Source organism: Verruconis gallopava (assembly GCF_000836295.1).
Source record: "Verruconis gallopava strain CBS 43764 unplaced genomic scaffold supercont1.20, whole genome shotgun sequence".
Lineage (NCBI taxonomy): Eukaryota > Fungi > Ascomycota > Dothideomycetes > Venturiales > Sympoventuriaceae > Verruconis > Verruconis gallopava.
In genome coordinates, this window is record NW_015622156.1 from 246,497 (window position 1) to 271,208 (window position 24,712).

The following is a 24,712-nucleotide window of genomic DNA, read 5'->3' on the forward strand; positions in this document are numbered from 1 at the left end:
AAAGGCTGGAATCACGCACAATTGTGGACCCGGGCATTGGTTGCAAGCTTGATTCAGCTCCTGTTGTACGTCATGAAACGTCTAGCACCTGCGAGCTTATACTTGAACTTGAATGGCGTGTTGCTCGCGCCTTCTTTCATTCGTGAGAGCCCCTTCCCCGGGCGAATGCTTGGCCCCGCTTACCAGATCGGGCCACCGCGATCCAAGGTTGAGCCTTGCATGCCTGAGAGATCCCCATATTTTTGCCTGCGATGCTGTGGAGCAGCAACAACACCATCAAACAGAGCAAGCTCCGATCCCACTGCGTCTCGATAAGCATTGATGCATTTGCCTGCTCGTTGAATTTGCGTAAATTTAATTCAACATTCGTGCGGCGAAACCAAAGACTGTGCCGAAGTACATAAAAACGGGCATCTTGAATGTTGATCATGTACGACCAAATGCAAGCCGAGAGGAGCTCTTTCGCAGCAACTTGATACTCTTTCTCAATCTAGCGTATATGCCCCCTTTACAGAGCGGAGTGTGCAAGATGCCACAACAACAGTCGTCTCCTGCAGTAAGTTGAGGATTAGCCCTGGCAACGGCGTCGTGTCTAACGAAACAACAGACCCCATCACCACATCGCTTCCTAGCAAAAGCACAGCAGAGGGCCGAGATGTCAAAATCAGATGATGCGTCGAAGCCAAAAGCAAGGATACACCCGCTAAGGGCATCCGGCCCTGGTCTGGAAAGACGAGCGCCAAAGTTCGTAACCAAAGCGGCTGTTGCACCTGTGTCCGCAACGCAGATGCCGCAATTTGCAACCGCACCACGGTTCAGTTTTGCACGTTCGCCCGCAACGAAAAGACCGCGACTCGAAGATGAAGGAGCACAGTTCGCAACACCGCGACGCTTCATCTCGGAGGCGCTCACGCCTCTTCACATAGAAGCTGATGACGAGGATGTCCCAATAGATCGTGAAGAAAACGAGGCCAGTTTGAACAAGTCAAGCAAATTGCCACACCCACCTCCATATCTAGACGCACCACTGCCAGCTCCACAGATCAAAGACGCGTCGCCTCCATCACCACTCCCCCGTCGGCCTGCCTTTCTAAAGCTTGCTTCGCCGACTAACCCAGAGCCTATAGAGCCACTCCCAGAAGCATTTTCTCCTCACAGGCGAGGCCAGAAATTCATGTCCGGAGGAATGGCATCCGCGGTACGTCAGTGGATCTTGGATGCGTCGCAGCTGTCCACGCATGCCAGGCGCTCGTTGCGAGGGGAGGAGATTTGGCGCGTGCGCATAGTTGAAAGCACGGATAAACCCCGCCGTCATATGACACTTGTGAAGGGCGTCACGGAAGAGCAAAAGGAAGTTAAACTAATGCTTCCGTGCGCGGGGAAGAAGAAGGGATTAAGTGAAACTATAGTTGAAGGATCTGTTATCGCTATTAAGCGACCCACATGGGATGTGGTGCTAGATCAGATGGGCTGGGTTGTCGCTATCGATTGGAACATAGAAAACCCAGTCATGGGGTAGAACGCGTACAGATGCAGTGATGGACGTAGAGCTCATTCTGTGAATTTCAATGAGTGGGGACATCGGGTTAGGATTCGATGTGATCGCTCACTTCCAGATTCAACAAGGATACTAGATGGATTACGAAAACATTTTGCGAGGCTTTGTTGAACGAAGCCATGCCATTTGTCCGCTGCACGAATCCTAGGAAAGTTGAATTTCTTTTAGCTCATCTGCTTCAGTTTGACTGTCATCATATCCTTTTCAGTGCTGTTGTACGTTCAGCATTTCAAGATCTTATGCTGCTGTCGTACAACGATGTTACAAAAAATGGCTCTGATCTTTTGCGAACATGTTACACAACGATCGTGTCCTGACCCCAGAGATAATCCACGATGTTTTCCAGGGGTTTTTACAGTAACGCCACCGAAGTTGGAACTGTATCCTTGCTTGGGTTAGAACAGCCTTCCTAACTTCTAGAAGTCTCATCAAGGCCGCGTAGTGGTCTGGCTTCAAGGAGCACGAATTATTGTCATTCGATAGATCGAAATGGAATATTCAAGAGATATTACAAGGACAAAGCGTTGCTTAAGGGCGAATATCTTTGGTTGCTCATCTCAAAAACCTGCTTATGCCCAGTTCCACATCCCGGGAGAGCAGTAGACGGAAGATTCAATACGGTTTTCGAAGCCTCAATTAGGTTTGATTTCAGTTCCAGTAGTATACATCAGTTTGGATTCAAGCTCATCTTCTAGTCAAATGAACACGCGTGATAAGAATCAAAAGACATGAAAGAGAAGCGATTTCAGCTTTTAATTTTTAATATTCCAACGAGTCTCAAATCAAAGGAATATGACTTCTGCTCGATTACCGGAGCAAGAGTGGAGCCTCGGGTATGCGTTTCTGTTCACCCATGGACTGTGCCGTGCGTAATCTTGGCCATCTCTATGGCGACAACGACGCTGGGGCTGACGGCGCCATCAAAGAGGACAAAGGACAGAGTAGAGGCACGTTGAAGACGCCTTCTAAAGCCAACCAGCACTGGCCACTCTGTCGGTTGGCGATAAGCATGCGGAAACAACCCATGCCGAGAGCTCGGTGTCTAAATATGGAGTTGTTTTGGAATTATTTCGTGTGCAGGATTATCTAGTATGCAAAGGTCCTGTGATCTTGTGAAGGTTCGCACAACTTTATCGACAATATTGCAGAAAGCTAGGAATGCTCCGATGAGAATATGACGACAGACCAGGAGAACAGATCATCTGGATCTGTTCTGAGATATCCCGCGCCCACATTTGATTGTTTACATCAACCATGAGTCAACCAGAGTGATGGCTGCCTATTGGGTGCACACAAGGTCTCCAGTTTTCTTCTCCACGGTCAACGAAAGGCCTAGATTCCAAGGAGTTGGGATCGCGATGCAAAATATTTCCAAGCACAGGACAAACGGCAAAAGATTGGATCCACGTTTAGAGCGTGTGATCAGGGAGTATATGCATCGCCAGGATATGGGATCGCGGATGCTCCATGCAGCAAACCGTGGCTTCTTTGCCTCCTGCCTGTGCTGAGGCCAACTGCATCTCTACTCCCGGCAATGCAAGACGCGGGGCTGTTTTGTGCAACTTCCCTGATAGCGCTGAACTTTCTGAGCTCGAGTGGCGAAAAATATTTGTTGCGGTGCTCTCCGTGGAATTGTCCCTCCTCACTGGTGTAGCGCGCATGGCCGCTCTGTAGTACAAGAGGCTCAAGAGCTTCGCTTGTAGTCTGTGCTTCTGGAACGTGTAGAAAAATTCTCCGTATGCCTGCAAGAGGGCTCTGCGTGCTGATTGCGACTGCTGATCTCATGTTGCGTGGCTAAAGTCATTCAAGGTGTCTACTTCTTCCAGACAATCCTGACGAAAAGGCATTGATACAAACAAAACCAGTCCACAATGATGTGGCAGGATAAAACCTGGTACACAAAGCTTTCATATGATGGTAGTGCAATTTAGAATGTATTCAGTCTCATGAAAGTCAGTGCTTTCCTTCCGAATGCTAGGATAATCTCTGTCTTTACCCTTACGCTTTGATACTCAGTTCCTCAGTTACGGGCCCATCGAAAGAACGCCTAGGTCAGGCCATGACGGGAGCGCAAAAGCCATCCGCGGCTTTCAAACGAGTGATTACCTGAAGGAAGAACGCATCATATTTGACGTTGTTTCTGGCTTGGCTCTCGCGAAGCGCGGCGCGGTGACAGAGAGCCCACCCCCAGTTCTGTGAGGATAAGCCGTCACAAATATCTTCTCAGAGCCTCCCAAGCTAATGCCTCAATTTGCTAGTCCCTTCTTTGACTCAGTCCATCCTTGTTCAGCAAGCGCTAGCACACCTGTCTAAGTTAGCATCATCGCATGAGGCTGTGGTTGGAACCTATACCGTTCTTTTTCGATCTTAGGCAAGTTTGTTTGCTGTGCCTAGTTTAACGGATTCTATCATCTGGACAAGGAACATTATTGAGACCGAGCTGGCAGGCGACAACTACTATAGAAAGCTCCGGCTAGAAGATACAAACTCCTGCTTCCGCTCAACAAAAGAGCCATTATATGGATTAATACTGCACGTACCATTCTGAAGGCTTTAAAGGGAGGTTTTGTGATTGTCCTATGAGCTCATCTATTCTGACAATCACCATTATTGACTCCACGTTTTATTGCTTTTGTGATAGTTCACTTGGCGAGCTGCAAGAGGACCGCCAATACTCGTGGTTACGATAATTGAATTCAAAAGGAGTTTGTTCAAATTCCTATCAAAGCTTCAGAGAGAGCTTGCACTATTTATCCAGGTGAGCTAAGCTACTATGTCTTGTTAGAAACATTGGGTTACTCACCGCCTCAGTACATGCAGGGCGACACCGCGTAACCGCATACCGCTCTTTCCAAAGCCCTTGTATCAAGCCCAAGCTCAGATAGGGAGAGCCATTTGGCTCCTGAGAGTGGCAGGATGGAACCAATAGGGATGAGGCAGAAAATTATGCGCTATGATCCACTTTCGACTCTCTCTGCCGATGAGCAATATCACAAGTTTCACGATGCTTGCCCACCCTACTACAATTACAAGTCTTCTCAACTCACCTTGGAGACCTTCTTGCATCAGCCAGATCACATACTGCAAAATGCGACTTCAGCGCTGCCGACGCCTTCACCAAGCGACATTTCGTTTCTCTGGAATCAATCACAAACCCCTGCCTACGCAACTTCTCATGCTCCCTTCAAGACCTCACTGCCTTCCGTCGTCAGCCAGCAGACTGAGTTGGCCAGGTATCAGGATGAAATGGAGGAGACATTACTTGGCGTCGAAAGGGTTGATCAAACCAAAGTCTGTCAGGGAATGGCGCTTAATACATTCCCTAATTCGTGGTCGATGAATCACGAGGAATATAATAAAAAAGCAGCGTACAGTATGAGCGGATCGAGTCGATCATTGGCAAATTCACCTGTGGGCGTTGAGCTGTGTATGAGCGATCTTCATAATCATCAAAACCCAACATGGCCGCTGATAAGCACTCACCACGAGTCGGCTGACGCAATACCAATCTCTCAAAGCGCTGGCATTATACAAAATCATTTACTAGGCTCTGATGGCTTGAGTTGGTCTTCCGAAGACACTGGGTCCATGACCTCGAGACTGTCTACCGCTATTACAGGCTCCTTTTCAGGCCACACCTACGAAAGTGGTCAGTCTCGGTTTAGTTACAGGCATCTGAATCAGACTACAGAGCGCTCAACTGCACATTGGGTGGCTGATGGTTCTACATCCCTCAAGGATATTGATGAGGTTCATTTGCGGTCCCAAGGCGGTGATAATCACAATTCACTTTCAAACCTTCAAACAGAACAGATTCATACAATCGACCAATCTCTTGCATTGCCGCACTCTCCTTTTGGAAGCTCGCATGTTGGGGACAGGCCACCTATGGGCTATATGCAAGGTACAACGAGCCGGCACGGAGGGCCACCAGTGATGACCATGAGCTGTCCTATGAATAGCGTTGATAGGGATAGAATCTTGCTAGAGTGTCGAGCGCATGGCATGTCATATAAAGACATCAAGAGAAAATACGATTTTGCCGAAGCTGAGTCGACATTGCGCGGTCGCCATCGTACGCTGACCAAGGACAAGAAGCAGCGGGTTCGAAAGCCGGAGTGGACGCCTTTGGATGTACGTTTCCAATCTGCTGTCTTGTCTGGTTACCTGTAGTCAAGCTAACATTGCCACGCTTAGTGTCGGCTTCTGAAGGAGGCCGTCGCACATTTTGTGGGAAGCGACCGCAAAATGAAGCAGACACGGACTGAAGACGACGTTTCCCGCCTCAACATTCCGTGGAAGGAAGTGTGCGCCTATATCGTGGCTCATGGTGGTACTTACGAATTTGGCTACGCAACCGCAAAAAAGAAGTTCATTGCCTTGTTGGAACAAGATAGAGACAGTGCGACACATGCCAGCTTTCGTTAAGCGAAATGATCTGGCTTGAGCAGATACCTTAAAGCATACTTAAGGGTGCTTGAAGTCGTCAATGTATCTTAAGCTTGGGAATTCGAGCGGCAAGGCGTTCGGACGGGGCGTCGAATGTTTCATATGTAGACACGGACGTGGGCACTCATTACAACTCTAGGACAGAATTGCCTGATACACTAGTTGAAACTAGCCGGATGATGGTAAAGATCTTAGATGAGAGCAGCATTCTGCAAAGAGGCGTAACACGTTTAACAGAAGGGGGTTGTGCGGTTGCGTAGGTCTGAAGGAGACATCCTGAAGGGAGTGATTTTGACATTCGTCGATTTGTCATCGGAGATTGATAGATGAAAAGGGCAAGCGTGTATGCTTAGGGCTACATTTCACGTGTCTACTGCCCGCTCTCGATCGAAACGGTCGTTCTAGAAATGTGTTGACTGTCGTTGGACCGGACGATCCTACTCCGCACGTGCAAAGGTTTGTCTGGGCTTAACTTACTCGAAACGAAATGTTGACGCGGTTGGTTGAAAGGCCGTATCAGGCTGACAGCTCATCCAGGATGGCCAAGCTGATCGATGACCGACAATCTCTTCCAGCTGGTCTGTGTGAAAAGGACCCCAAAATTCTCGAGGCTTATGGGTTGTCATGCCGACACGATCGTCTTCATGGTTTCCGCTCAAAAATAGGCGACGCGATTCAATTTCTCGTCGAGGATGTGTCTCAACTTTGAACGGAGACCTCTCGGGATCTTCCTCTCACTTATTGGCCGCTGACTGTGGGTTTGCCTCAGAAATCTGAGGGGCTTGATAAAATTAGCTCTCAGTCCCTTGCATGTCGGTTGCCTTATGAACTCAGCCATGGCGCCACAACCGTTCCGAAAGAGTTTGTTATCGATACGAAGAGGCTGGGGGCCATTGTGTTGAACAAGTTCGGCACGTGAGAAGACCTGAGCAAAAGCCGTGTGCATGGAAGCTGTGAAGTTGAGAGATGCCAAGGTGACTGCAGAAGAGTGTCGACTCTACCGCGAGGTTGTCGACGTTATCAGGCACCATCAGCTGACTGATCAAGACGCGTAGAGCATTGCGCGGCACAGTCGTCTCGTTCGGGCGATTGAGGAAAAGCTGCCAGCTGTCGGAGACGTGTCGGTGTACACTGTGCAGTTCTGTGGAGCGTTGCGTGACAGGTACTCCATCTTCTCGCGCTCGTATTGTCGTGATCAGATTCTGTCACTCGCGGCGAATTCGTCGACAAGCTCCGATCGTGATGGCGGGGCCAAGACCAGTGTCAATTATTGCACATTCAACACCTCCCCCTTGGCCCTCCTGGATAATGCCGTGCGTTCATATCACCGGAAAATTCCATTGGGGTGGTGAACAGCGAACCCGCGTCGCCCAGATACACGCGTAGCCAAGACAGCCAGCTCATCGCCCATCCACTACCAACTCGGCAAAGCACAGCGTAGGCGAACATTGCACTACTCACGTCCCCTCACTCCGTTGAACGATTTTCACCTCACGGTCCTCATTACTATCTTGATGATGTCACGCTAAACGCTAATGCGTTAAGAAGACGGGGTAAAGTGTCTCTCTCTCCAGAGTGTTACGGAGCGCTGAGCAGTCCGTTTGGCCTTAGCACCAATTAGACCCGCCAGTGCCCACAAGGCTGGCGATCCGAAACGTTTCTAGTTGGATCCAAAAATGGCACAGAGTCCCAAGCAACGAGAAGAGTCTTCGAGCGAGGCTTGACCCCAGACGCTACCAACTGGAGATCGCTGACACGATTTTGTGTCGATCTTGCACAGGACTTACAGCTCCATTGATGTGCTGCTGCAACGCAGTATCCGGGAACGGGCTCTCCTGAACGAGTCAAGCAGCTTGGCTTTCGTTCGAGGCGTTCAGGGTCAGATATGAAAGCATCAGACTCGTCGTGCATGTTTCTGTCGCTCAACTGCCAATTTGTGAAGCGAGTCAATGGCCCCAAGGCTTGTGAGAGCATGTTTCTTAGCAACAATTTTAGGGAATAGAGTTACGCGCAATGCTGCAGTGTGTGGACGCCGCCTGTGATCGCCTCGAGTTGAGATGAGGAGCGCCGGTGTGCGGCTGTGGTGCTCTATTTCTGTTGGTGGGTCTGCAAGGCCAAACCCGCACGATCTGCAGGTCGACCTTGCATACGACCAGTGAGCAGTGGTCAGCCACCGAGAAGTGTATTTCGGGTCTCCTCATCGCAAAAGAACTCAAGCTTTGCCCCGAGCAGGCCGCGTCAGCTGTGGGAGCAGTTCTGGTTCCTCTCTTTGCTGCATTCGTGCGTGCTGTTAGTTCCCATTGCTGTCTTACTGAACACAACCACAGCCTCCACACAGTCCACTATCCCAGCACCGAAAAAATCTCCGTGCATCGGGTCCTTTCCTTGAGGCCGAAACGGATGCTCAGCCCGCCGGCACGACCAAGCTTCACCGATTGTGCTTGGGGGCGCAGGAACCTGTCGCACATCCATATAAAGGGGGTAAACCCCGTGTACGGACGTGCATCAAAGCATCATCAATTAGCTTGCTATCGCTCTTCGCTTAGTAGGACAAGAAGTCCTTCGAGACACCTCGTCGAAGCCTACTTGTGCAGCCCATAAATCTTCCCATAATACAGCACCGCAGAGAAAAAGAAACAAAAACAAAACTAAGAAGATGAGATCGTTCTCAACTTTTGCCGCCATTGCGGCTCTCGCATACGGTGCTACTGCCCAGTCAGACTCATCCACAATCACTTCGGCCCCTCCTACTATGGCGACTGGCTTTTCTGGATTCGGTCCTTTTGGTCATAGTCTTGACGCCAGCCAAAGCAGCATTTTCGAGAGCTACACCTCTGCTCACCCTAATGGCCCTAGCAGCTCGGACTGGGCCTCACTCACTTCTGCGCTTGGTCTGAGCCAGTTCGGCCCATTCGGCACTGGCTACCCATCCGGCTTCTCCACCTATGTCTCCGGCGGTCCTGGGTTCGGTGGCCATGGTGGCTTCGGCTCCGGTCATGGCGGCTTTGGCGGTGGACATGGCCCATTCGGGGGCGGCAGCTTCGGAGGATGGGGTGCTTCAGATGGCCCCTTTTGTTCTACTGGTAGTTGGACCGCTGGTCCGTGGACTAAATGGTACGTCTTTCTAAGTACAATTTCGCTTAAGGCCCATGTGCTAACATTTGTCCAGGTGGGGAGGTGACTCTTGCCCAGCGTCCGACTGGCCAGGCTGGACAAGTGGTTCGTGGAGCAAAACGGCTGATTGGACGACCTGGACTGGCTGCACTGCTAGGTAAGTCATTTTCAACCTCATGCATATATTTGCGAACCGTTGCTAACATGGATCAGTGTGACCGCTTCCTCCGTCTACACCACAACCACCGATGTCAGCGGTGTTGCATCGCAGATCACCACGACCTCGTACGGCTACAAGATTGCTCAAGCAACTGTTGCCAGTGCCAGCGCAAGTGCCAGTCCAACCGGTGCTGCTTCCAACGTTGGCGTCGCTGCCGGTGCTGCTGCCGCCGGACTCATTGGCGTCGTTGCCGCTGTGCTTTAAGCTCTTTAATCCGATCTTGTTAATACACTGATCCGACGATTGCATATAGCGGTATGGGAATGGCGCTGCTGATTCTCTGTAAAGGTCCAGGTATCTTGTTCTTCAGATGATTCGCATTGGCGTTGGGTGGCTTAGCATTCGAGAAGATGAAATCGTAATGATGGGCGATGATTGATCCAGACTGCGACTGGAATACAGATATCCATTTATGATAACCCAAGAGTCAATACGAGCATTTTGGAGTCTGATCTATACGTTCCCCACACCTTGTTCAAACACTTGCCTCATGATTGCATTGCGCTTAACGTGGCTCGACTGTATCGTTCTCGTGTCCGAGTAAATGTGCTTGTCCTCATCATCATTTCAACGGTCCACATGTTGAGTTTAGCGATTTACCCTGTCTCGCTGGTACGATTTGATATTTGTGCCCGGTGCACCATCAATTCGATCTCTCCAGACCTGCGTTCGGATTGTCAGTTGAGCGTTTTCGTTGGTTCGTGCAGAACACGGATAGAAAGGGCGGTTCGAATTCATTAAAAGATGCGATAGTTCATTGTAAGGTAAGCATATTGTACGCTGTAACGTGACTATCATACAGAGCATGGATTCCACTTCACGCATGGAACTTGCCCTGTCTCATGAACCCTCGAACACGCGTGGCTTTATCACGCCGATCGGTCTTCTAACCCTACAATATTTTGACGGGTCAAACACCGTCCGGATGGACTCTAAAAAGGTCTTGCCACGAGCTCTGTAATCCCTCATATATGAGGCTTGCTGTCGTGTAAGGACAGCCTGCGCAGTTGGAACCGGTTGCGGTCGGTATGATTGCCCTCGCCTTGTGCAAAGTGACTCAACCCACAGCGGCGCTCGCCCTTTTCCTGGCCAGAATCTCCTGCTTCAGCCCTTCAGTAGCAAGCTCTACTTCTACAATGCCCCTCACCCCTCTTCGCCAGCTCTCCTCCAGGCCTTCCATTTCTCCCTTCACAGCTTCTTGCTTCCTCCGCCTCTGCTCTTCCACCTCCTCAACCTGTCTCTTCATCTCAGCCAGCTCCCTATCCAAGCTTCTGACTTCCTCCTCCAGTTGCGAATTCCCTATCAACCACGCATTTTTCCCATATGTTTCCAATAGATTCAGGTTGACTAATCTCCCATCTAAATAGGTCTTCAGCCCATACGCGCGTTGCAGCTTCTGTCTCCACTGAGCCAGTATTTCCGGATGTCGCTCGTCTGAATGTGGTGACGTGCGGGGTGGTGCTTCTAGGGCGTCAGCCTCATACCGCGATACATCTATGCCTGTTCCTGGCTGTTTTTCCGCTTTGGAAGCTATGCGCTCTAGTTCCGCCTCTATGAGAGGGCTGAAATGAGGTTCGTACGCGACTGGAATCCTTGGATGTAGCGTTTCTGCGGCATTGGGGGGTATCTCGGCGCGTACTTGCGCTACTATTGCGTCCCGTTGCTGAGGTTGGAGCTCGCCGTCAATGTCTAGTGCTGTAAGCTCGTGCTACTTATGATTGGAGATGAGCACTTACGCGACAGAAAGTCAGTTGACTCTAGCCCGAGTGGCATCTTTGTACTTTGGTCAATGGCGAGGTAGTACTATATCATCAAGATCTCTTTACTATAGTTTTCGCTCCCGTCGAAAACGGCCGCTAGGCTGTAAGGCCGAAGTTTAGGCGTCGACTGTTTCAGTAATGCCACGCATCTGCACTAACTTGTCCTCTGGCACGCGACCATCGCCAAGTGAGTCAAGCCTTAAGATTAGATTCCGTATTATGATTAACATGATCAATCTATTTTTTTTTTGATTGATTGAGATGCATGAAAGCCGAGCGAGAATCATGATCCTACTCTAAATATGCCTACTGCACGTACAGCTGCCTTTGTGAGCACAGTAGTGCTCTTGATTGTTACCATTCACGTCTTCTATCTGACTTATCTAGATTCCCCACTGCGTGAGGAAAATGCAGCTTTGCGATATCATGGTATTGAAAAGCCATCAGGCTCTTCTAAGCATGGCGGCCGATTCTTAATTGGCGTTGGCAAGGCTGATATTACGGGGTAACGCTATCGAAGCTGGTCAAGTGGCTCAGCTAATACCTTGTTAATAGCCCGGTAGTCGAACTCAACTTGATGGGCTATGCAAACACGAGCCAACTAGGTTCTGGGCTGCGCCAAAGACTATACTCTCGCGCATTCATCATTGGAGAGTTAGATACTCCTGCCAATCGCTGGATTTATCTCGTGCTGGACACGCAATCTGGGGATACGGCTGTGCGCGATGGCATTCTCAACGGCCTGAAAAATTTTGGACCGGAATACGCCATGTACGGACAGCACAATGTCGCTGTCACAGGAACGCACTCGCATTCTGGGCCTGGTGCGTGGCTGAATTATTTGCTGCCACAGATTACTAGTCGTGGGTTTAGCAAAGAGAGCTATGAAGCCATTGTTCAAGGTTCTTTGCTGTCCATACGGCGTGCGCATGAGAGTCTCGCACCGGGCTCAATCTCTATTGGCAAGACCAGAATTGAGGATGCGAACATTAATAGGAGTCTGTACGCGTACCTTGCGAACCCGGAAGCGGAACGCAAAATGTACTCAGATGACGTTGACAAAGATCTCACCCTGCTGCGGTTTACTCGCTCGTCAGATGGTAAGGACATTGGAGTTTTGACCTGGTTTGCCGTGCACGGAACTTCGATGTTAGGGAACAACACATTGATCTCTGGTGATAACAAAGGTGTTGCTGCATACCTCTTTGAAAAAAGTATGCAAGGGACAGATACAGCTCCGGGATTCGTCGCTGGGTTTTCCCAATCCAATGTGGGTGATACATCGCCCAATGTGCTTGGCGCCTACTGCGAGGATGGTTCCGATCAGGAATGTGCGCTGAAGGATAGCACATGCGGCGGTCGCAACGAAGATTGTCACGGTCGAGGGCCTTTTTTCGGACTGGATGATGGCGGTACGAAGTCTTGCTTCGAAATCGGGAGACGGCAGTTCGAGGCTGCGCGTTCGCTGTACTCGAAGATGGCATCCACATCAGTGCAAGCTCATCTTATATCAGACGAAAATGTGCGGTCATTTCATACATTCGTGTCTTTAGCCAATTACACATTCCCCCATCCGAACGGTTCCATAGTCACAACTTGTCCGGCAGCTTTGGGCTACTCCTTCGCGGCCGGTACTTCAGATGGACCTGGTGCATTTGATTTTAAGCAGAATAGCTCAGGATCGGGAAATGCCAACCCCCTTTGGAACGTTGTGCGCAACCTGATTCATGCTCCAAGCGAAGAGCAGCAGCGATGCCAATATCCAAAGCCAATTCTGCTGGATGTTGGCGAAACGACGAAGCCATACCAATGGGCGCCAAACGTTGTTGATCTTCAGCTACTGCGCCTTGGCCACCTTGTTATTATTGTAAGTCCAGGGGAAGCCACAACTATGGCAGGCAGACGTTGGCGGAATGCTGTAAAAGAGTCCGCTTTTATAACCAATCTTGCAGATTGGCCGCTTGACGCAAATGGTAGGCTGGAAGTTGTACTTGGTGGCCCAGCGAATAGCTATACACATTACATCACCACAGAAGAGGAATATGCTGTTCAACGTTACGAAGGGGCCTCCACTCTGTACGGTCCGCATACTTTGAATGCGTATATTCACCTGACGATCAATCATTTGCACTATCTATCAGCGACGGCTACGAAGAAACCTCCGAGCGGTCCCAGTCCACCCATAAACACAAACAGGAGTTTGAGCTTTATCTCCGGAGTGGTGGTCGATCATGCTGGCCTCTTCAAGAATTTCGGTGATGTGATTAAGGACGTTGAGTCATCATATCGACCCGGCGATATAGCTGAAGCATCCTTCGTGGGCGCAAACCCACGGAATAATCTACGTCTTGAAGGCACATATGCCATGGTAGAGCGACTACATACAGCGACAAATGGCAACGACGACCTCAAGTCTAGAGATAAAAAATGGGTCCCGTATCGAACAGATGAAGATTGGGAACTAATATTTCATTGGAAAAGAAAGAGTGAGATCATGGGTACGAGCGAGGTCAGGATACAATGGGAGATACCGTCTGAAGTAAATCTTCAAGGTCGTTACAGGATAAGGTACTTTGGTGATGCGAAAAGTCTTGATGGCTCTTTGACCGCTTTTGAAGGCGTTAGCAGGGACTTTGAGATCATATAGCTTTCAGATACTATCGTTACACACTACCACAAAAGGCGACAGTACGAAATCAAGCAGCCGGACAAGTAGCGCAAGAAGTAGGCAATTTGTTGATCTTGAAATAAGTTCAAAGCACATTAAATGCTAGTCAACGGCCCATCGGAAATTTTATTTTTGCCTGAGCGACAAGTTTACAATACAGTCTCGCTTCCGCATTCTGCTTATACTCCCGAGGTGATTGAGGACCAAGAGAGAGCGATCATCTCTCCCATGCCGAGACCGGCCCGTGGTGTGCCTCTTTCTTGTGGAGCCCATCCTCGCTTGTGCACAAATTCGGAAGGCAGACGGCAGATAACGAAGCGGTGGACGGACTTTACAAATCTAGAATAATGACTTGACCATCGCTTCTACACAACCACAAAGATGGCGGTAGAGGACAGAGAAGGAGCTAGGAATAACGCCCTGGACGAGAGGACGCCGTTATTGCGCAATGAGTCGAAGCAGGCGGACCTCGACGACCGGGGAGAATGGAGCAAGTCCGTGGTATATCGAATACTTCTCTGCGCGTTAATGGTCAGCCTCAGCTTTGGAGTTACGCAAGTTCCGTAAGTGGTAAAGAGCCGTTGATGCTTTGCACATTTCCTAATTCTTCCAAGGTTAATCTACGTTTTCCGGGTAATGACCTGCCAAGCATATTATGACACGCACACACCACCATCTCTGGCCACCTCCAAAGATCGTTGTTCGATGCCGGCGATCGAGGCTAGTACTGCAAAATCTGTGGCTCTCCTGGGTGCGAGCACCACTCTTTTCGGCTTAATCAACCTCTTCATCACGGGCTGGCTCATCAAGCGCATTGGCGTAAAGTCAACGCTGCTCATTCAAGTTTTCTGGCCTGCCGTCCGGCTTCTGATCCAAAACATCGGCGTCATGTCCGGTGGAAGTATCGGTATCATCATCGTACAATGCAGTCAGATAATCACAATCATAGGGGGTCCAAATGGCTATTTGCTTGCTTTAAACAGTTTCATTACCGAGGTCGTCAAACCTGAGCAACGCACGCCTTCGCTTGGAAGATTGCAAGGAGCAATGTTCTTTGGAACGAGTATTGGATATCTCATCGGTGGTGAAATCAGCGAACGTTTTGGTATCATCTGGCCATTCCGAGTTACATTATGCTTGTTTTGCCTGTCTACACTTTATGTGGCAATTGGACTGCCTTGGATTCGCGGACAGGAAGAAGTTGAAGCTCGCGCAAAAATCAAGGGCATTCGACGTTTTTTTGGGCCTCTGAAAGTGTTTGCGCCTCAGCGGTTGGTTCTGTTGGACGGCCGCACAAAAAGAGATTTTGGGCCAATTCTTCTTGCTTTTGGAGTATATCTAGGTATATTGGCGACAGGGTATATTCCTACCCTGCTGCAAATGTACAGTACAGATATCTACGGTTTTGGGACGAGAGAGAACGGCTTTCTAATTTCTCTAAACTCGATGCTGCGCGGTGTATTTCTCACTTTCCTATTTCCTCGAATTATCGCATTCGGGAGAAGAAAAGTTTCACAAAATAAAGACTTGAAGACGGCAGAAAATGGTAATCGGTCTGATCTAGCTATGCCGTTCGATCCGGAAGAACCCTCAGAGGTCGAAATAACGGATACCATGGATAATGAACAAGAACCGCTGCAGCCTCCGAACCCACCATCTAAGCAAGAGACATATGAGTTTGACTTAATTTATGCTCGGTACAGCTTGTTGCTCGATGGCATACTTACTGGGGCTGCCACATTCATACAAAAAGGCTGGCAAATTTACCTTGTTGCAATTATTTTGCCTTTCGCGTCAGGAACTGGTGCAGCGTCCAAAGGCACGATCTTGCAAATGAGTCCCCCAAGTGAGCGAACAGACGCGTTGGGTGCGATCACCTTGGTAGAAAATATTGCACGACTGACAACTAGTAAGTAGAGTCAAGTAGATTTTTGCACTTTCATCGCCGCTAACGTAGCATAGCAAGCATATTTGGTCTTGTCTTCGCTGCATTTGCAAGCATTGAGAAGACTTATTTGGTGTTTACAATCAATGCTGCCGTTGCGCTGGTTGGGTTCTTGGTCTTATGCTTTGCTCAATTTCCGCCGGACGGTAGTCAGAGGCAGGATAGATTAGACAGTGAGAATGAATGATTGCGCATTCATCACATTAACGTGACTTTCAGCTAGCTCGGACTTCGACAGCCTCGGAAGGATAACTTTGCAACGACCTTGGTCGATGAAGCTTCCTTCAATGGCCAACTTAGATAGCGGGAATCAAAAGCACTAATTGATTTGCAATCGCTTTGCACGCCTTCCTCCTACTAGAATCGTACAAGATACAGTTAGGACGTTCCGCCTAGAATTGCAGCACTGTAGACCTTGTAGCCGTATATCATTAATACTTCCCATCAACTGTACACAAGCCATGACGAGAAACGCTTTGTGATCTTCGCCAATGAGAAGCATTTAAGGCAAGGACAAGTGTCTTGTGTCATTCTAGTACGCCATGAGCGAAGACCACATTGCGACGATCAGGAAGCTGCTATATTCTCCATAGTAGAGGTTGACAAGCTGCGGAAGCACGGGTTAGGGGCCTCTAGAGCCCGTGTTCCTGAGTTATGGTAATGTTCCAATTGAGCCCATCGCGGACATGTCTTGTACATGCGAGGCTATGGTCTCAGTCCCATATAGAATCATATTCAATAAACCGGTACTAGAGGTTGTCTGGATTTGAAATCAAGCATTATTCATCATTCTAGGATTTTCTGATTAATCTCCAGGAGTCTTTACGTCAAGTGCAACCAATCTGCGAATCTTTGCCGCAGAAGCAGCGTCTTATCTCCGTCTTAACTCCACATGTAGACTGATATACAGAAGGTCCTTGTGTTATCCTCTTTATCTCTCCAACACTGTTGAATGTGGTTATGATGGCGCGAATACTCATCACTGGGTCTTCGGACGGCTTGGGGTTGCTAGCAGCACAGACTCTAGTAAAGAGAGGTCATAAAGTGGTTCTACATGCACGCAACACGACACGAGCGCGGGATGCTGAGAAAGCCTGTCCGGGTGCAGAGACAGTGGTGGTTGGAGATTTATCAAGCATCAAGGAAACGAAAAAACTAGCGTCGGATATCAATGCGCTGGGCAGATTTGACGCGATCGTTCACAACGCGGGTCTCTACTTCGGCGGGTGCCGGATGACGTCTGAAGGCTTCCCAGCACTTGTTGCGGTCAACACATTTGCACCATACATACTCACATGTCTCATCAACAAACCAAAGAAACTAGTTTACCTCAGTTCCGGTTACCACGCTAGCGGCGATCCCTCACTGAAGGATATCGCCTGGAAGGAACGGGGTGAGAGTGCCTGGAGCGATTCTCAAGGCTATGCAAATAGCAAAATGCACAATGTCATGTTCGCTAAAGCGATAGCAAGGAAGTGGCGAGACGTCCAGTCGACTAGCATGGATCCCGGATGGCAACCGACGAAGATGGGAGGCAAAAACGCACCAGGAGATCTGCAGTCCAGCGTCAGCACCTATGTGATGCTTGTGGAGGAAGATATCGAAAGTGGAAAGTATTTCAAACCTGGGAGGAGAGAAGCGGTGCCTAGCAAATTTTGCGAAGATATAGAGGCCCAAGACAAGTTATTGAGGCTTTGCGAAACGTTTACAGGTGTGAGCCTCCCAAATTAAAAATAGTCATACGAGATTTGAAGTTTGCAATGTCCTCGAAAGAACATGTTTGAAATCTTACTCTCTTGTTCAGAATCTCAAATTATTCATATCGGTATTGTATATCTGCTGATTGCTGTGCTAATTTATGCCTTTTCAAAACGAGAACATCCTATGGAAAGCTGCTGCTGCTTGGATCTCCCCGCTCAGGGCGACCGTCGATGGTATCGTGATCAACTGCTTCGGCACTTCGTACCCATCTGGCAGTCTCTCCTCGGAAAAGAACGTCTCGATATCCGCCTTCGGTGCCTTGTTTGTGCCTTTGCCAAAGGTTTCGAGAAGGAGCGCTGCCTCTCCATAAGCTATAAAAATTCCCTTGCCATCCAGCGGCGGATTTCCTCTCGACGCCATGTCCTTTTCACGTCGAACACGGGACTTTGCTAAAGAATCAAAGTCCAGAAAATCTGACGTAGAGTCATTGAGGAGTTGTTTCAACATTTCCGGTTGGAATGTGTGGTCGTCACCTTGAGAGAAGTCCATTCGCGTCAGTGAGCCGTCGTGCTCAATCGCATCGTGCTTATCATAATCCGATAGATCTACCGTGGTCTTCAAAACTCCATCAAGTGTGTTGTTTTGAATCAATAGATTCCCGCCACGCGTGAAGAGAGTTGCTAGCAGGATGTCTATGTTGTAAACTTTCATGGCAGCGTTGGACAGATCATTCAGACTAATGTTCTTGCCATCACGGTTTCTGATTCGAAAAGTGGGAAATCAGCACTTCATACGCCGACTTTTGCAGACACAAAACTCACATATATCCGTGGTTAGCCAGGGTGTTCATTGCTGGGCAAGGGCTTCTCGAATCGCCTGCCTGCCGCTTGTAGTGGTACTTCACATGGTCGACAGCAGCTGCGCTTACACAAATAGAGTAAAGGATGAGCTGCTGTATGAGCATAATAAAGGAACAAACAAGGCTTCTGCAGATTTCTAATGAAGTATAGCAAAATTAAGCATTCGCCACAGTCATCTTGGTCCAGGTATTGAGATACGCGAGTCCTTTATGCATCTTGACTCGGCGAGTGTACTATCCTATCTCCCCTCGCAACTTAGAACATCTTGGGAAGATGTGCTAAACGAACCAACCGATTGTATCGAATACTTCTCGGATAAATAAGCTTTTGCGCCACTGCAAATCCCTTGTTTCCACTGTATTTCAACGTCAACTTAAAAGCTCACGAGACTGTTCGCAATCCATTGAATTTGTTTCAGCACCCGCGGTTAGTTGTGCACATCCGGCCATTGAACGTTCTTTGCAGGCTTGTCAGCCCGCTTTGCGTCAATAATGTGTACAGAAGCGGAGGATGTGAGACCACGATGTTGACAACGCAAGACATGCTATTGGATCATGGACTGACAGAGATTCAATATGGTTGGATACTTGATTTCAAGGGGGCGGGGAACTCTACTTGAGGCACGGCTCAAACGGCCGAAGTCATGATGAGCATGTGCCATGATGTCAACTACACAAGCCGTCCGAACTCAACATGCCAGCGCAGAAATCAATGAGCTCCAGATTTGAGTTCTTGGTTCATTTTTTCATTGTTGTAACACATTTCTGGTACAATTGGAGAAGTGTCCTTTGTACATCATCGAACAAGCGGCCTGACTTTCGGCACAGATGTCATCATTTGGAGCGAGGGATGTCCCCAGGCATGTGGTATCGGCAGAGACTTCGCTATACCAGGTCATCACAAGTCTAGAAAAGCTACTCGGAATATCCCGAGAATCTTCAGCATCCACATGGCTAATTCGCCACCAGACACGTTGTGTCAATTTTCATATGCATCAAAACCCCCTTTGCATCATAAAGTAACTTTGTAGGCCCTCGTACAGCTTCATCAGTTGTTTGATACCTTTCCCTGAACCTTTTGAATAACGTAACTAGTGAACAGACGGAAGCTATGTCTACAGTATCTGTTGCGACATCACCCAAAAGGGTACGATCGCTCTCACAAGTACTTTGATGTAACGACGGAGTAGACACTAACCTAATAAGCCAATATATCACTATACAATCTAACGTCATTCATGACTTACAAGTTTAAAAAAAGTAGCCTTAGGTAGCATGGTGGTTTCAGCCCCATTAGATTTTACGAAAAGAGACGACATCGCCGGACCCATCAAGCTCGGCTAAAAACCATGGCTTAGCCAAATCTTCTTTCCTATGGTACATCTCGTTCAAGTCCTCGGCTACGCCGTGAAATCCAAAAATAAGGGAAACGCGCAAAAAGTCGCGGGCGGGCTACTTAGTCAAATTCAAATGTACTTCAACTACAAACCTCAAGCCGAGATAGATTTCCCGTCCCACCCAATTTCTGGGGTGAAGTGTTGATAAACTAGGTGAGGCTGAGTAGATCTCTACCTAGTAGAAAAAGTCGTTACGTGGAGAGACGCGATTGTAAGTTTTGAAGAATTCGATCTTCGAAAGGTGGGCGTAATCTACAACATTCCAGCTTGAGCAGAGAGGTCGGTCCGCAAATGTACATTTGTGAGCTTGAGCTGTCGTTTGTCAAAAATGTTCCGTGCTGCTTCGTCGGTTTATGCGAAGAGTTAGCTTGGTGTTTGCTCAAGTTCCTTTGAGTGTCTCGAGCACAGTTCAAGGATCCCAAAAATTGTTCAAAAACCAGCCCTCGATACCTCCAATTCCAGAATATTGATTCGGTGAGTTCAAAGCACTTAATGACTGCCAGTTGAACATGCTCGATGCTTCTGGAGTGAAATCCATATTGTCAGTTTGAGTAGTGCTGTCTGACGTCGCTGAGTAGACTGTGTGATCCAAGCTTGGCGGCTGCATCGAGTTTTGGTGGACTTGCGCGGGAGTGTGAGGACGAACTTGTGAGTTTCGGAACTGAGTCGAACTTTGCTTACTTTGGAGGCTTCGCTCCGTTCTCGCGAGCTCTTCTAATATGGCCTTACCATAGATTGATGCGCAGTGGTATTCATCCGCGGCCATTTCGCAGAACACGTCTGCAACTCTCTTAATATCAATGAAGTATTCACGTACCGTAGCGATTGGTATGCCAGGTACTTCTGCTGCACGCATTACAAAATAACAAGGGAATGCTAGCATCGCGAAAGCGAGGTGAGGAATATATCTTGCGATATCCTTCTGTATCGGACTTAGCTCCAATGGCAAGGTGCAAAGCGACATTGCAGCTTGCATCGTCTGGAGAAGAAGTTCGATCATCATGATGGTAGGTGGTGTTGGGGATTGATCGCGGCTCTGATCGGACCGCTGCTCAATAGTTGAAAGGTGGAAGAATCGAGTAACATATGTTGCTACGCTGAACCTTTTGAATCGGTAGTGGAAGTCGATAGATGTGCGCTGTAAACTATTGATGGGGAGTACGACGCTGTCGTCTTTTTCAACAAGACCCCATCGTTCGCTCCATGATACCAGAGCGGCATCCAATGCTCGTAGTGCTTCCAGCCGAGAATCAATCGCGCCACCGGTCTGAGGTGATACCCACCATTCACCAAGTTCATGGTGTCGGGTGCCAGCTTGGCTCCAAAGTAAACAAAGCTCAACTTCTGCAAGTATACGCTTGATCAGGTACTCTTCTTTGAGACTGCTAAGTATTTCCGGGGCCGATCGTATTGACGCGTCTTCTCGAATTGTGGGCGGTGTACGCATTAGCAAACTTCCGTGATGTGACATTGTGTACAGCCAGAGCCATAGAAGATAACGGCGAAACGGCACACTAGCAAGAGCATCGCTAGGACTTTTGAATCGTAAACATGAAACCTGGTCCCAAGATCGGTGAAGTGATATACGCAAGGCGAACGTTTCTATGACCGATCTAAGCGCTAACGGACTGAGCTCGCCGTATCTGGCTGCTCCACTCTCAGAGGTCTGAGCATCAGACGGGCTTGCATACGTAGAAAGAATAGCAAAGGCCTGAAAAAGAGTCCTTTGCTCCTCTTCATTCTCATTGATGCGGTCCCACGCCATTTTGAGGATGTTTAGCACATCGGGAGTAAGTTGAATTCGTAATGATCGACAACCAGGGACAAAACGGGCAGTTACGAAAGCGATGCAGACAGCGAGCGGTCTTCGATGACGTATCATGCTTCTTTTGTCTTTGAAATCATCTGGCAAGAAAACTGGCGTTTGCATGGCCATTTTGCTGTGGAAGCTGGGTGCATCAAACGTTAGCGAAGCTAGTAAAGGTGAGTGGGACACTTGCAAGTCCACAAGATGATATATATCTCTTTCCAAGGCTGTGAGAGAGCCATCGTCGGTCTGAGTGCTGCCTCCATACGGGCTTGAAGTAGAGACTGATGATCGCGCTTCATGGCTGCTTCGACTGCTCCGCTCAACGCAGCTCTCATTCATGTATGCTGATTCAAGGTCTGCTTCCACGAAAGGAGTTACGGAGTACACTGAAGGTAATGCGAATTGACGAGGTTGGTGGATTTCAACATTGTGGGTTGTATCGACTGCAGGTTTGGACAGTGATGACGGATTCTTACTCTCCTCAGAAGATGTGCTCGATCTAATCGCACAGTCTCGTTCAGATGCGGAGATGAAAGAATTTTCAGGCCGCAAGTATTCACGCCTATGTACGTGCGCAGTGTCATTGCTCGCAGACTCATCTGATGAATGCTTTGCTGAGTCGTGAAAAACGAGCACGCTGGATCCACGTCCATGCACCGGATGGGCTCGATGTCGCTGTGAAATAACACATGGCCGTTTAGCTTTCGCACAACGCTCGCATGGAGGATTCAAAGCCCCGACACAACGCATCTGAGAAATCCTGGATCAGTCTAACTCCATCAAAGACCTTGTGTAATCCATTCGATCTGACCTTCAAGCGTCGGCAAGCGTCACATGCCATCACCGCGATACCTTTCGTCCCCGCAGGAGCCGTCGCCGGCTGCGGAGTTCCCTCCATCGTAGAACATCGACAAATCCTTAGTTTAGACAAGCTCAGCAAAATAAAGGTAACCTTTCCTCATCTCAGTTTGAGGGAGTGGAGAATCCCCAGGCTTGGAGATACCGCGGTTGACTGGGGACGTGTGGGGGAATGACACCTTGTGGCGCAGCTGTTCAAAACTGAAATGCTGCCAAGCCTAAAAATTCGTCTGAAGGACCAAGGCCAACTTCATAGCGCCACGAACAAAGATAGAATGGCATCAAGCCGATGAAATGTATCTAACTATGCAGTGTATCTGTGGTTTTCAGTTGGAAAATTACTGTCACCGTCTTGATATCGCGGATTACCAACGGATATGTGCCATAACACCCTCTTTTGTGAAGTCGCAATTAAGTCAACAACATTTCATTCGATCTGACGATCTCTTTTGCTGCCAAAGACGAATTATTTGAATTCTAAGACACTGATTGATCAGTCGATGAAAAGCTGTAACATAATACAGGATATAGAACGTCACGTGTGATGGATTCTTGAGTATACCTGTAGTCCGCTGCATTTTGTCCGTATTAATCTAATCCGCTCCTCTGTCCTCTTTTGACTTCATCTGAAACGCTGTGCGATTGAAAATAAATATGTGCTAATCAAATTGATAAACAGAATTGACTGTTAACATGCGAGTATTACCTTTCCATCCTCTTTGCCGACACCACTCAGATCATACGACACGTCCATGTGCAATTTGTGCACAGCAGCGACAACTCTGCCATGTCCCTGTCCTGATTACAGTCCTTTCAATAGTTAAGGGTAACGTTGCCGAGTCCTTCCTCGCGAGCTCTTCGCCCAGAGGCTGCATTGGGCCTGAATTAGCATTGGTCATTCCAGCTGATCTTTCGATATCGCCGTTTGTTTTGTAATTGACCATTTTAGCCCTCTTAACATACCCGTCCAATGGATCTCCATAAACCCTGCTCGCCGTTGGAGACTCCATATTTTCGCTTAGATGCCTCGGAGAGACATCTCCTCGAGCCGTAGAGTTCGCCGGAGTTATGTTGCAATTACCTATGTCGATGTCGCGCTCCTCGGACCGGGTGACAAATGATGGCAGGGTTTGAGATGACTGTTTGCGACCTCCAACGCAGCAGAAGAAGGATCCTTTCCGTTTCTTCTCTTTCCAGAATCGTACATTTTCGAAGTCGCTGTGATTTGCCCACTCTCTGATTGCAGGAAATACGTCGCAGATCAAATACCAAACGAAAGGGAGGTTGCATACAAGTATTGCCGCAGTAGTCTCTATCGTGTACCACCTATAGAACATGAACCCATAAATTTTCTCTTGTGTGACATATACTCTTCTCAGGGCGTCTGCTGCGATATCCAAGAACCCTAAGCTAGAGGGGATTTAACAATGAGATCCCAACTGCAAGGAATCACAAAATCTTACCCGAAGAGAAAAATGATTATCATCTTTTGCCGCCGGGGCAAACGAACCTGTAAAATGGTCGGAAACCCAATAATAAGAATAATAATACTGCTGGACAGCGAAAACACGCCGTCCGCGATTTGGAAGTGAGTGTAAGAGGAGCAGTTACCTTCAAAAGAGGGTGAAATTAGCCACTCGTCTAAAACACGAATCTCCAGACTTACTATCAGTCGTTAAAGTCCACCTCCTGTGGATCGGAAAGCAAGAGAAGAGCAGCGTCATCTCGCTGCCGATATAGGTCAATGCTACATATATCGTGACGGCAATGAGGGTTCTACGTGCTTGGAGAGCATCACTAGAACATGGGATCGTCAGCATCGTATCTTTTCATCCACCTGAGAAAGAAGGCACGAACCTTAATCGAAGATATATGGTGAGTAGACAGAACTTCGCTGACCAAAGGGTTGCGACCATCAAGTGCTCAATCGCAAATACCCATTTTCCATTAATAACCCTCGTTCTCAGATCCTCTAGGCTGATATAATGCGCTGCTTGTGGCGGCAGATAATTGAACTTTGCGCCTCGATCCAGAACCTGGTTGATCCCGTAGGTCATGAATGTCAATGTCAACATAGCAAGAACCATCAGCGCATCATCAACTTTCAGGCCGCGGAGCCCGAAACGACGAATTCGCGCTGCGCTATGTTCTACTTCAGCCTGTGGCACTACGGATCAGATGCGACAAGCTTGAACACCTACAAGCGGAGCAAAATGATAGACACAGCGAATCCAAATAGACTCCATGATTCAATTCGGAACGCGCGAGCGAAGGCCTGCTCTTTTTGATCATATTCGGCGACGTCAGACGGGACCATGCTTGAAAGTACGTTAAAAGACCCTAAGACTTAGCATCTGTAAAGACCGGGATGGG

The 24,712-nt window shown here is 48.5% G+C and overlaps 9 protein-coding genes across 11 annotated transcripts; 6 read left to right on the top strand and 3 right to left on the bottom strand.

Moving 5' to 3' along the window:
- The first annotated feature begins 277 nt into the window (after positions 1 to 277).
- On the top strand, positions 278 to 1,920 carry PV09_06078 (uncharacterized protein). Its single transcript, XM_016359671.1, has 2 exons — positions 278 to 556; positions 608 to 1,920. Exons 1-2 carry the CDS (start codon positions 500 to 502, stop codon positions 1,517 to 1,519), a joined length of 969 nt encoding a protein of 322 aa, XP_016212507.1. The 5' UTR covers positions 278 to 499; the 3' UTR covers positions 1,520 to 1,920.
- A 2,584-nt stretch (positions 1,921 to 4,504) lies between these two features.
- Positions 4,505 to 6,032, top strand: PV09_06079 (uncharacterized protein; the record flags this gene model as incomplete). Its single annotated transcript, XM_016359672.1, has 2 exons — positions 4,505 to 5,692; positions 5,756 to 6,032. 2 exons carry the CDS (start codon positions 4,505 to 4,507, stop codon positions 5,984 to 5,986), a joined length of 1,419 nt encoding a protein of 472 aa, XP_016212508.1. The 3' UTR covers positions 5,987 to 6,032.
- Positions 6,033 to 8,148: 2,116 nt separating this feature from the next.
- Positions 8,149 to 9,793, top strand: PV09_06080 (uncharacterized protein). The gene is made up of 3 exons (XM_016359673.1): positions 8,149 to 9,121; positions 9,177 to 9,278; positions 9,335 to 9,793. Exons 1-3 carry the CDS (start codon positions 8,664 to 8,666, stop codon positions 9,543 to 9,545), a joined length of 771 nt encoding a protein of 256 aa, XP_016212509.1. The 5' UTR covers positions 8,149 to 8,663; the 3' UTR covers positions 9,546 to 9,793.
- Positions 9,794 to 10,074: 281 nt separating this feature from the next.
- Positions 10,075 to 11,137, bottom strand: PV09_06081 (uncharacterized protein). The gene is made up of 2 exons (XM_016359674.1): positions 11,078 to 11,137; positions 10,075 to 11,030 (listed from the first exon to the last, which is right to left on the bottom strand). The coding sequence occupies exons 1-2, from the start codon at positions 11,112 to 11,114 to the stop codon at positions 10,399 to 10,401; spliced, it is 669 nt and encodes a 222-aa protein (XP_016212510.1). The 5' UTR covers positions 11,115 to 11,137; the 3' UTR covers positions 10,075 to 10,398.
- A 137-nt stretch (positions 11,138 to 11,274) lies between these two features.
- Positions 11,275 to 13,950, top strand: PV09_06082. 2 transcript variants are annotated; one of them, XM_016359676.1, is made up of 3 exons: positions 11,275 to 11,606; positions 11,657 to 12,968; positions 13,054 to 13,950. In XM_016359676.1, the coding sequence occupies exons 1-3, from the start codon at positions 11,404 to 11,406 to the stop codon at positions 13,195 to 13,197; spliced, it is 1,659 nt and encodes a 552-aa protein (XP_016212512.1). In that variant the 5' UTR covers positions 11,275 to 11,403; the 3' UTR covers positions 13,198 to 13,950. The 2 variants fall into 2 exon arrangements, with proteins under 2 accessions (XP_016212512.1, XP_016212511.1); XM_016359675.1 differs by having other exon boundaries at positions 11,657 to 13,950.
- Positions 13,951 to 14,093: 143 nt separating this feature from the next.
- Positions 14,094 to 16,042, top strand: PV09_06083 (uncharacterized protein). Its single transcript, XM_016359677.1, has 3 exons — positions 14,094 to 14,332; positions 14,384 to 15,678; positions 15,732 to 16,042. The coding sequence occupies exons 1-3, from the start codon at positions 14,151 to 14,153 to the stop codon at positions 15,899 to 15,901; spliced, it is 1,647 nt and encodes a 548-aa protein (XP_016212513.1). The 5' UTR covers positions 14,094 to 14,150; the 3' UTR covers positions 15,902 to 16,042.
- Positions 16,043 to 16,661: 619 nt separating this feature from the next.
- Positions 16,662 to 17,502, top strand: PV09_06084 (uncharacterized protein). The gene has a single exon (XM_016359678.1). The coding sequence runs from the start codon at positions 16,675 to 16,677 to the stop codon at positions 17,443 to 17,445; it is 771 nt and encodes a 256-aa protein (XP_016212514.1). The 5' UTR covers positions 16,662 to 16,674; the 3' UTR covers positions 17,446 to 17,502.
- A 78-nt stretch (positions 17,503 to 17,580) lies between these two features.
- PV09_06085 (uncharacterized protein) lies at positions 17,581 to 18,379 on the bottom strand (the record flags this gene model as incomplete). The annotated part of the gene is made up of 2 exons (XM_016359679.1): positions 17,581 to 18,175; positions 18,237 to 18,379. 2 exons carry the CDS (start codon positions 18,377 to 18,379, stop codon positions 17,581 to 17,583), a joined length of 738 nt encoding a protein of 245 aa, XP_016212515.1.
- Positions 18,380 to 19,014: 635 nt separating this feature from the next.
- Positions 19,015 to 22,485, bottom strand: PV09_06086. Of its 2 annotated transcripts, XM_016359681.1 has the most exons (4): positions 22,293 to 22,485; positions 21,672 to 22,231; positions 19,522 to 21,620; positions 19,015 to 19,467 (listed from the first exon to the last, which is right to left on the bottom strand). In XM_016359681.1, the coding sequence occupies exons 1-3, from the start codon at positions 22,377 to 22,379 to the stop codon at positions 20,081 to 20,083; spliced, it is 2,187 nt and encodes a 728-aa protein (XP_016212517.1). In that variant the 5' UTR covers positions 22,380 to 22,485; the 3' UTR covers positions 19,015 to 19,467; positions 19,522 to 20,080. The 2 variants fall into 2 exon arrangements, with proteins under 2 accessions (XP_016212517.1, XP_016212516.1); XM_016359680.1 differs by having other exon boundaries at positions 19,015 to 21,620.
- Between the last annotated feature and the right edge of the window lie 2,227 nt (positions 22,486 to 24,712).

Bases quoted from the DNA above. Each gene is read 5' to 3' on its own strand.
- PV09_06078 (XM_016359671.1), top strand. From the start codon at position 500: ATGCCCCCTTTACAGAGCGGAGTGTGCAAGATGCCACAACAACAGTCG. The intron at 557-607 runs GTAAGTTGAGGA...ACGAAACAACAG, and splicing joins AACAACAGTCGTCTCCTGCA to ACCCCATCACCACATCGCTT.
- PV09_06080 (XM_016359673.1), top strand. From the start codon at position 8,664: ATGAGATCGTTCTCAACTTTTGCCGCCATTGCGGCTCTCGCATACGGT. The intron at 9,122-9,176 runs GTACGTCTTTCT...ACATTTGTCCAG, and splicing joins GCTGGTCCGTGGACTAAATG to GTGGGGAGGTGACTCTTGCC. The intron at 9,279-9,334 runs GTAAGTCATTTT...AACATGGATCAG, and splicing joins TGGACTGGCTGCACTGCTAG to TGTGACCGCTTCCTCCGTCT.
- PV09_06081 (XM_016359674.1), bottom strand. From the start codon at position 11,114: ATGCCACTCGGGCTAGAGTCAACTGACTTTCTGTCGC. The intron at 11,031-11,077 runs GTAAGTGCTCAT...TTACAGCACTAG, and splicing joins GTCAACTGACTTTCTGTCGC to ACATTGACGGCGAGCTCCAA.
- PV09_06082 (XM_016359675.1), top strand. From the start codon at position 11,404: ATGCCTACTGCACGTACAGCTGCCTTTGTGAGCACAGTAGTGCTCTTG. The intron at 11,607-11,656 runs GTAACGCTATCG...CCTTGTTAATAG, and splicing joins GGCAAGGCTGATATTACGGG to CCCGGTAGTCGAACTCAACT.
- PV09_06083 (XM_016359677.1), top strand. From the start codon at position 14,151: ATGGCGGTAGAGGACAGAGAAGGAGCTAGGAATAACGCCCTGGACGAG. The intron at 14,333-14,383 runs GTAAGTGGTAAA...AATTCTTCCAAG, and splicing joins TTTGGAGTTACGCAAGTTCC to GTTAATCTACGTTTTCCGGG. The intron at 15,679-15,731 runs GTAAGTAGAGTC...AACGTAGCATAG, and splicing joins TATTGCACGACTGACAACTA to CAAGCATATTTGGTCTTGTC.
- PV09_06084 (XM_016359678.1), top strand. From the start codon at position 16,675: ATGATGGCGCGAATACTCATCACTGGGTCTTCGGACGGCTTGGGGTTG.
- PV09_06086 (XM_016359681.1), bottom strand. From the start codon at position 22,379: ATGGAGGGAACTCCGCAGCCGGCGACGGCTCCTGCGGGGACGAAAGGT. The intron at 22,232-22,292 runs GTCAGATCGAAT...AGGATTTCTCAG, and splicing joins ACGCTTGCCGACGCTTGAAG to ATGCGTTGTGTCGGGGCTTT. The intron at 21,621-21,671 runs GCAAGTGTCCCA...TGATGCACCCAG, and splicing joins ATATATCATCTTGTGGACTT to CTTCCACAGCAAAATGGCCA.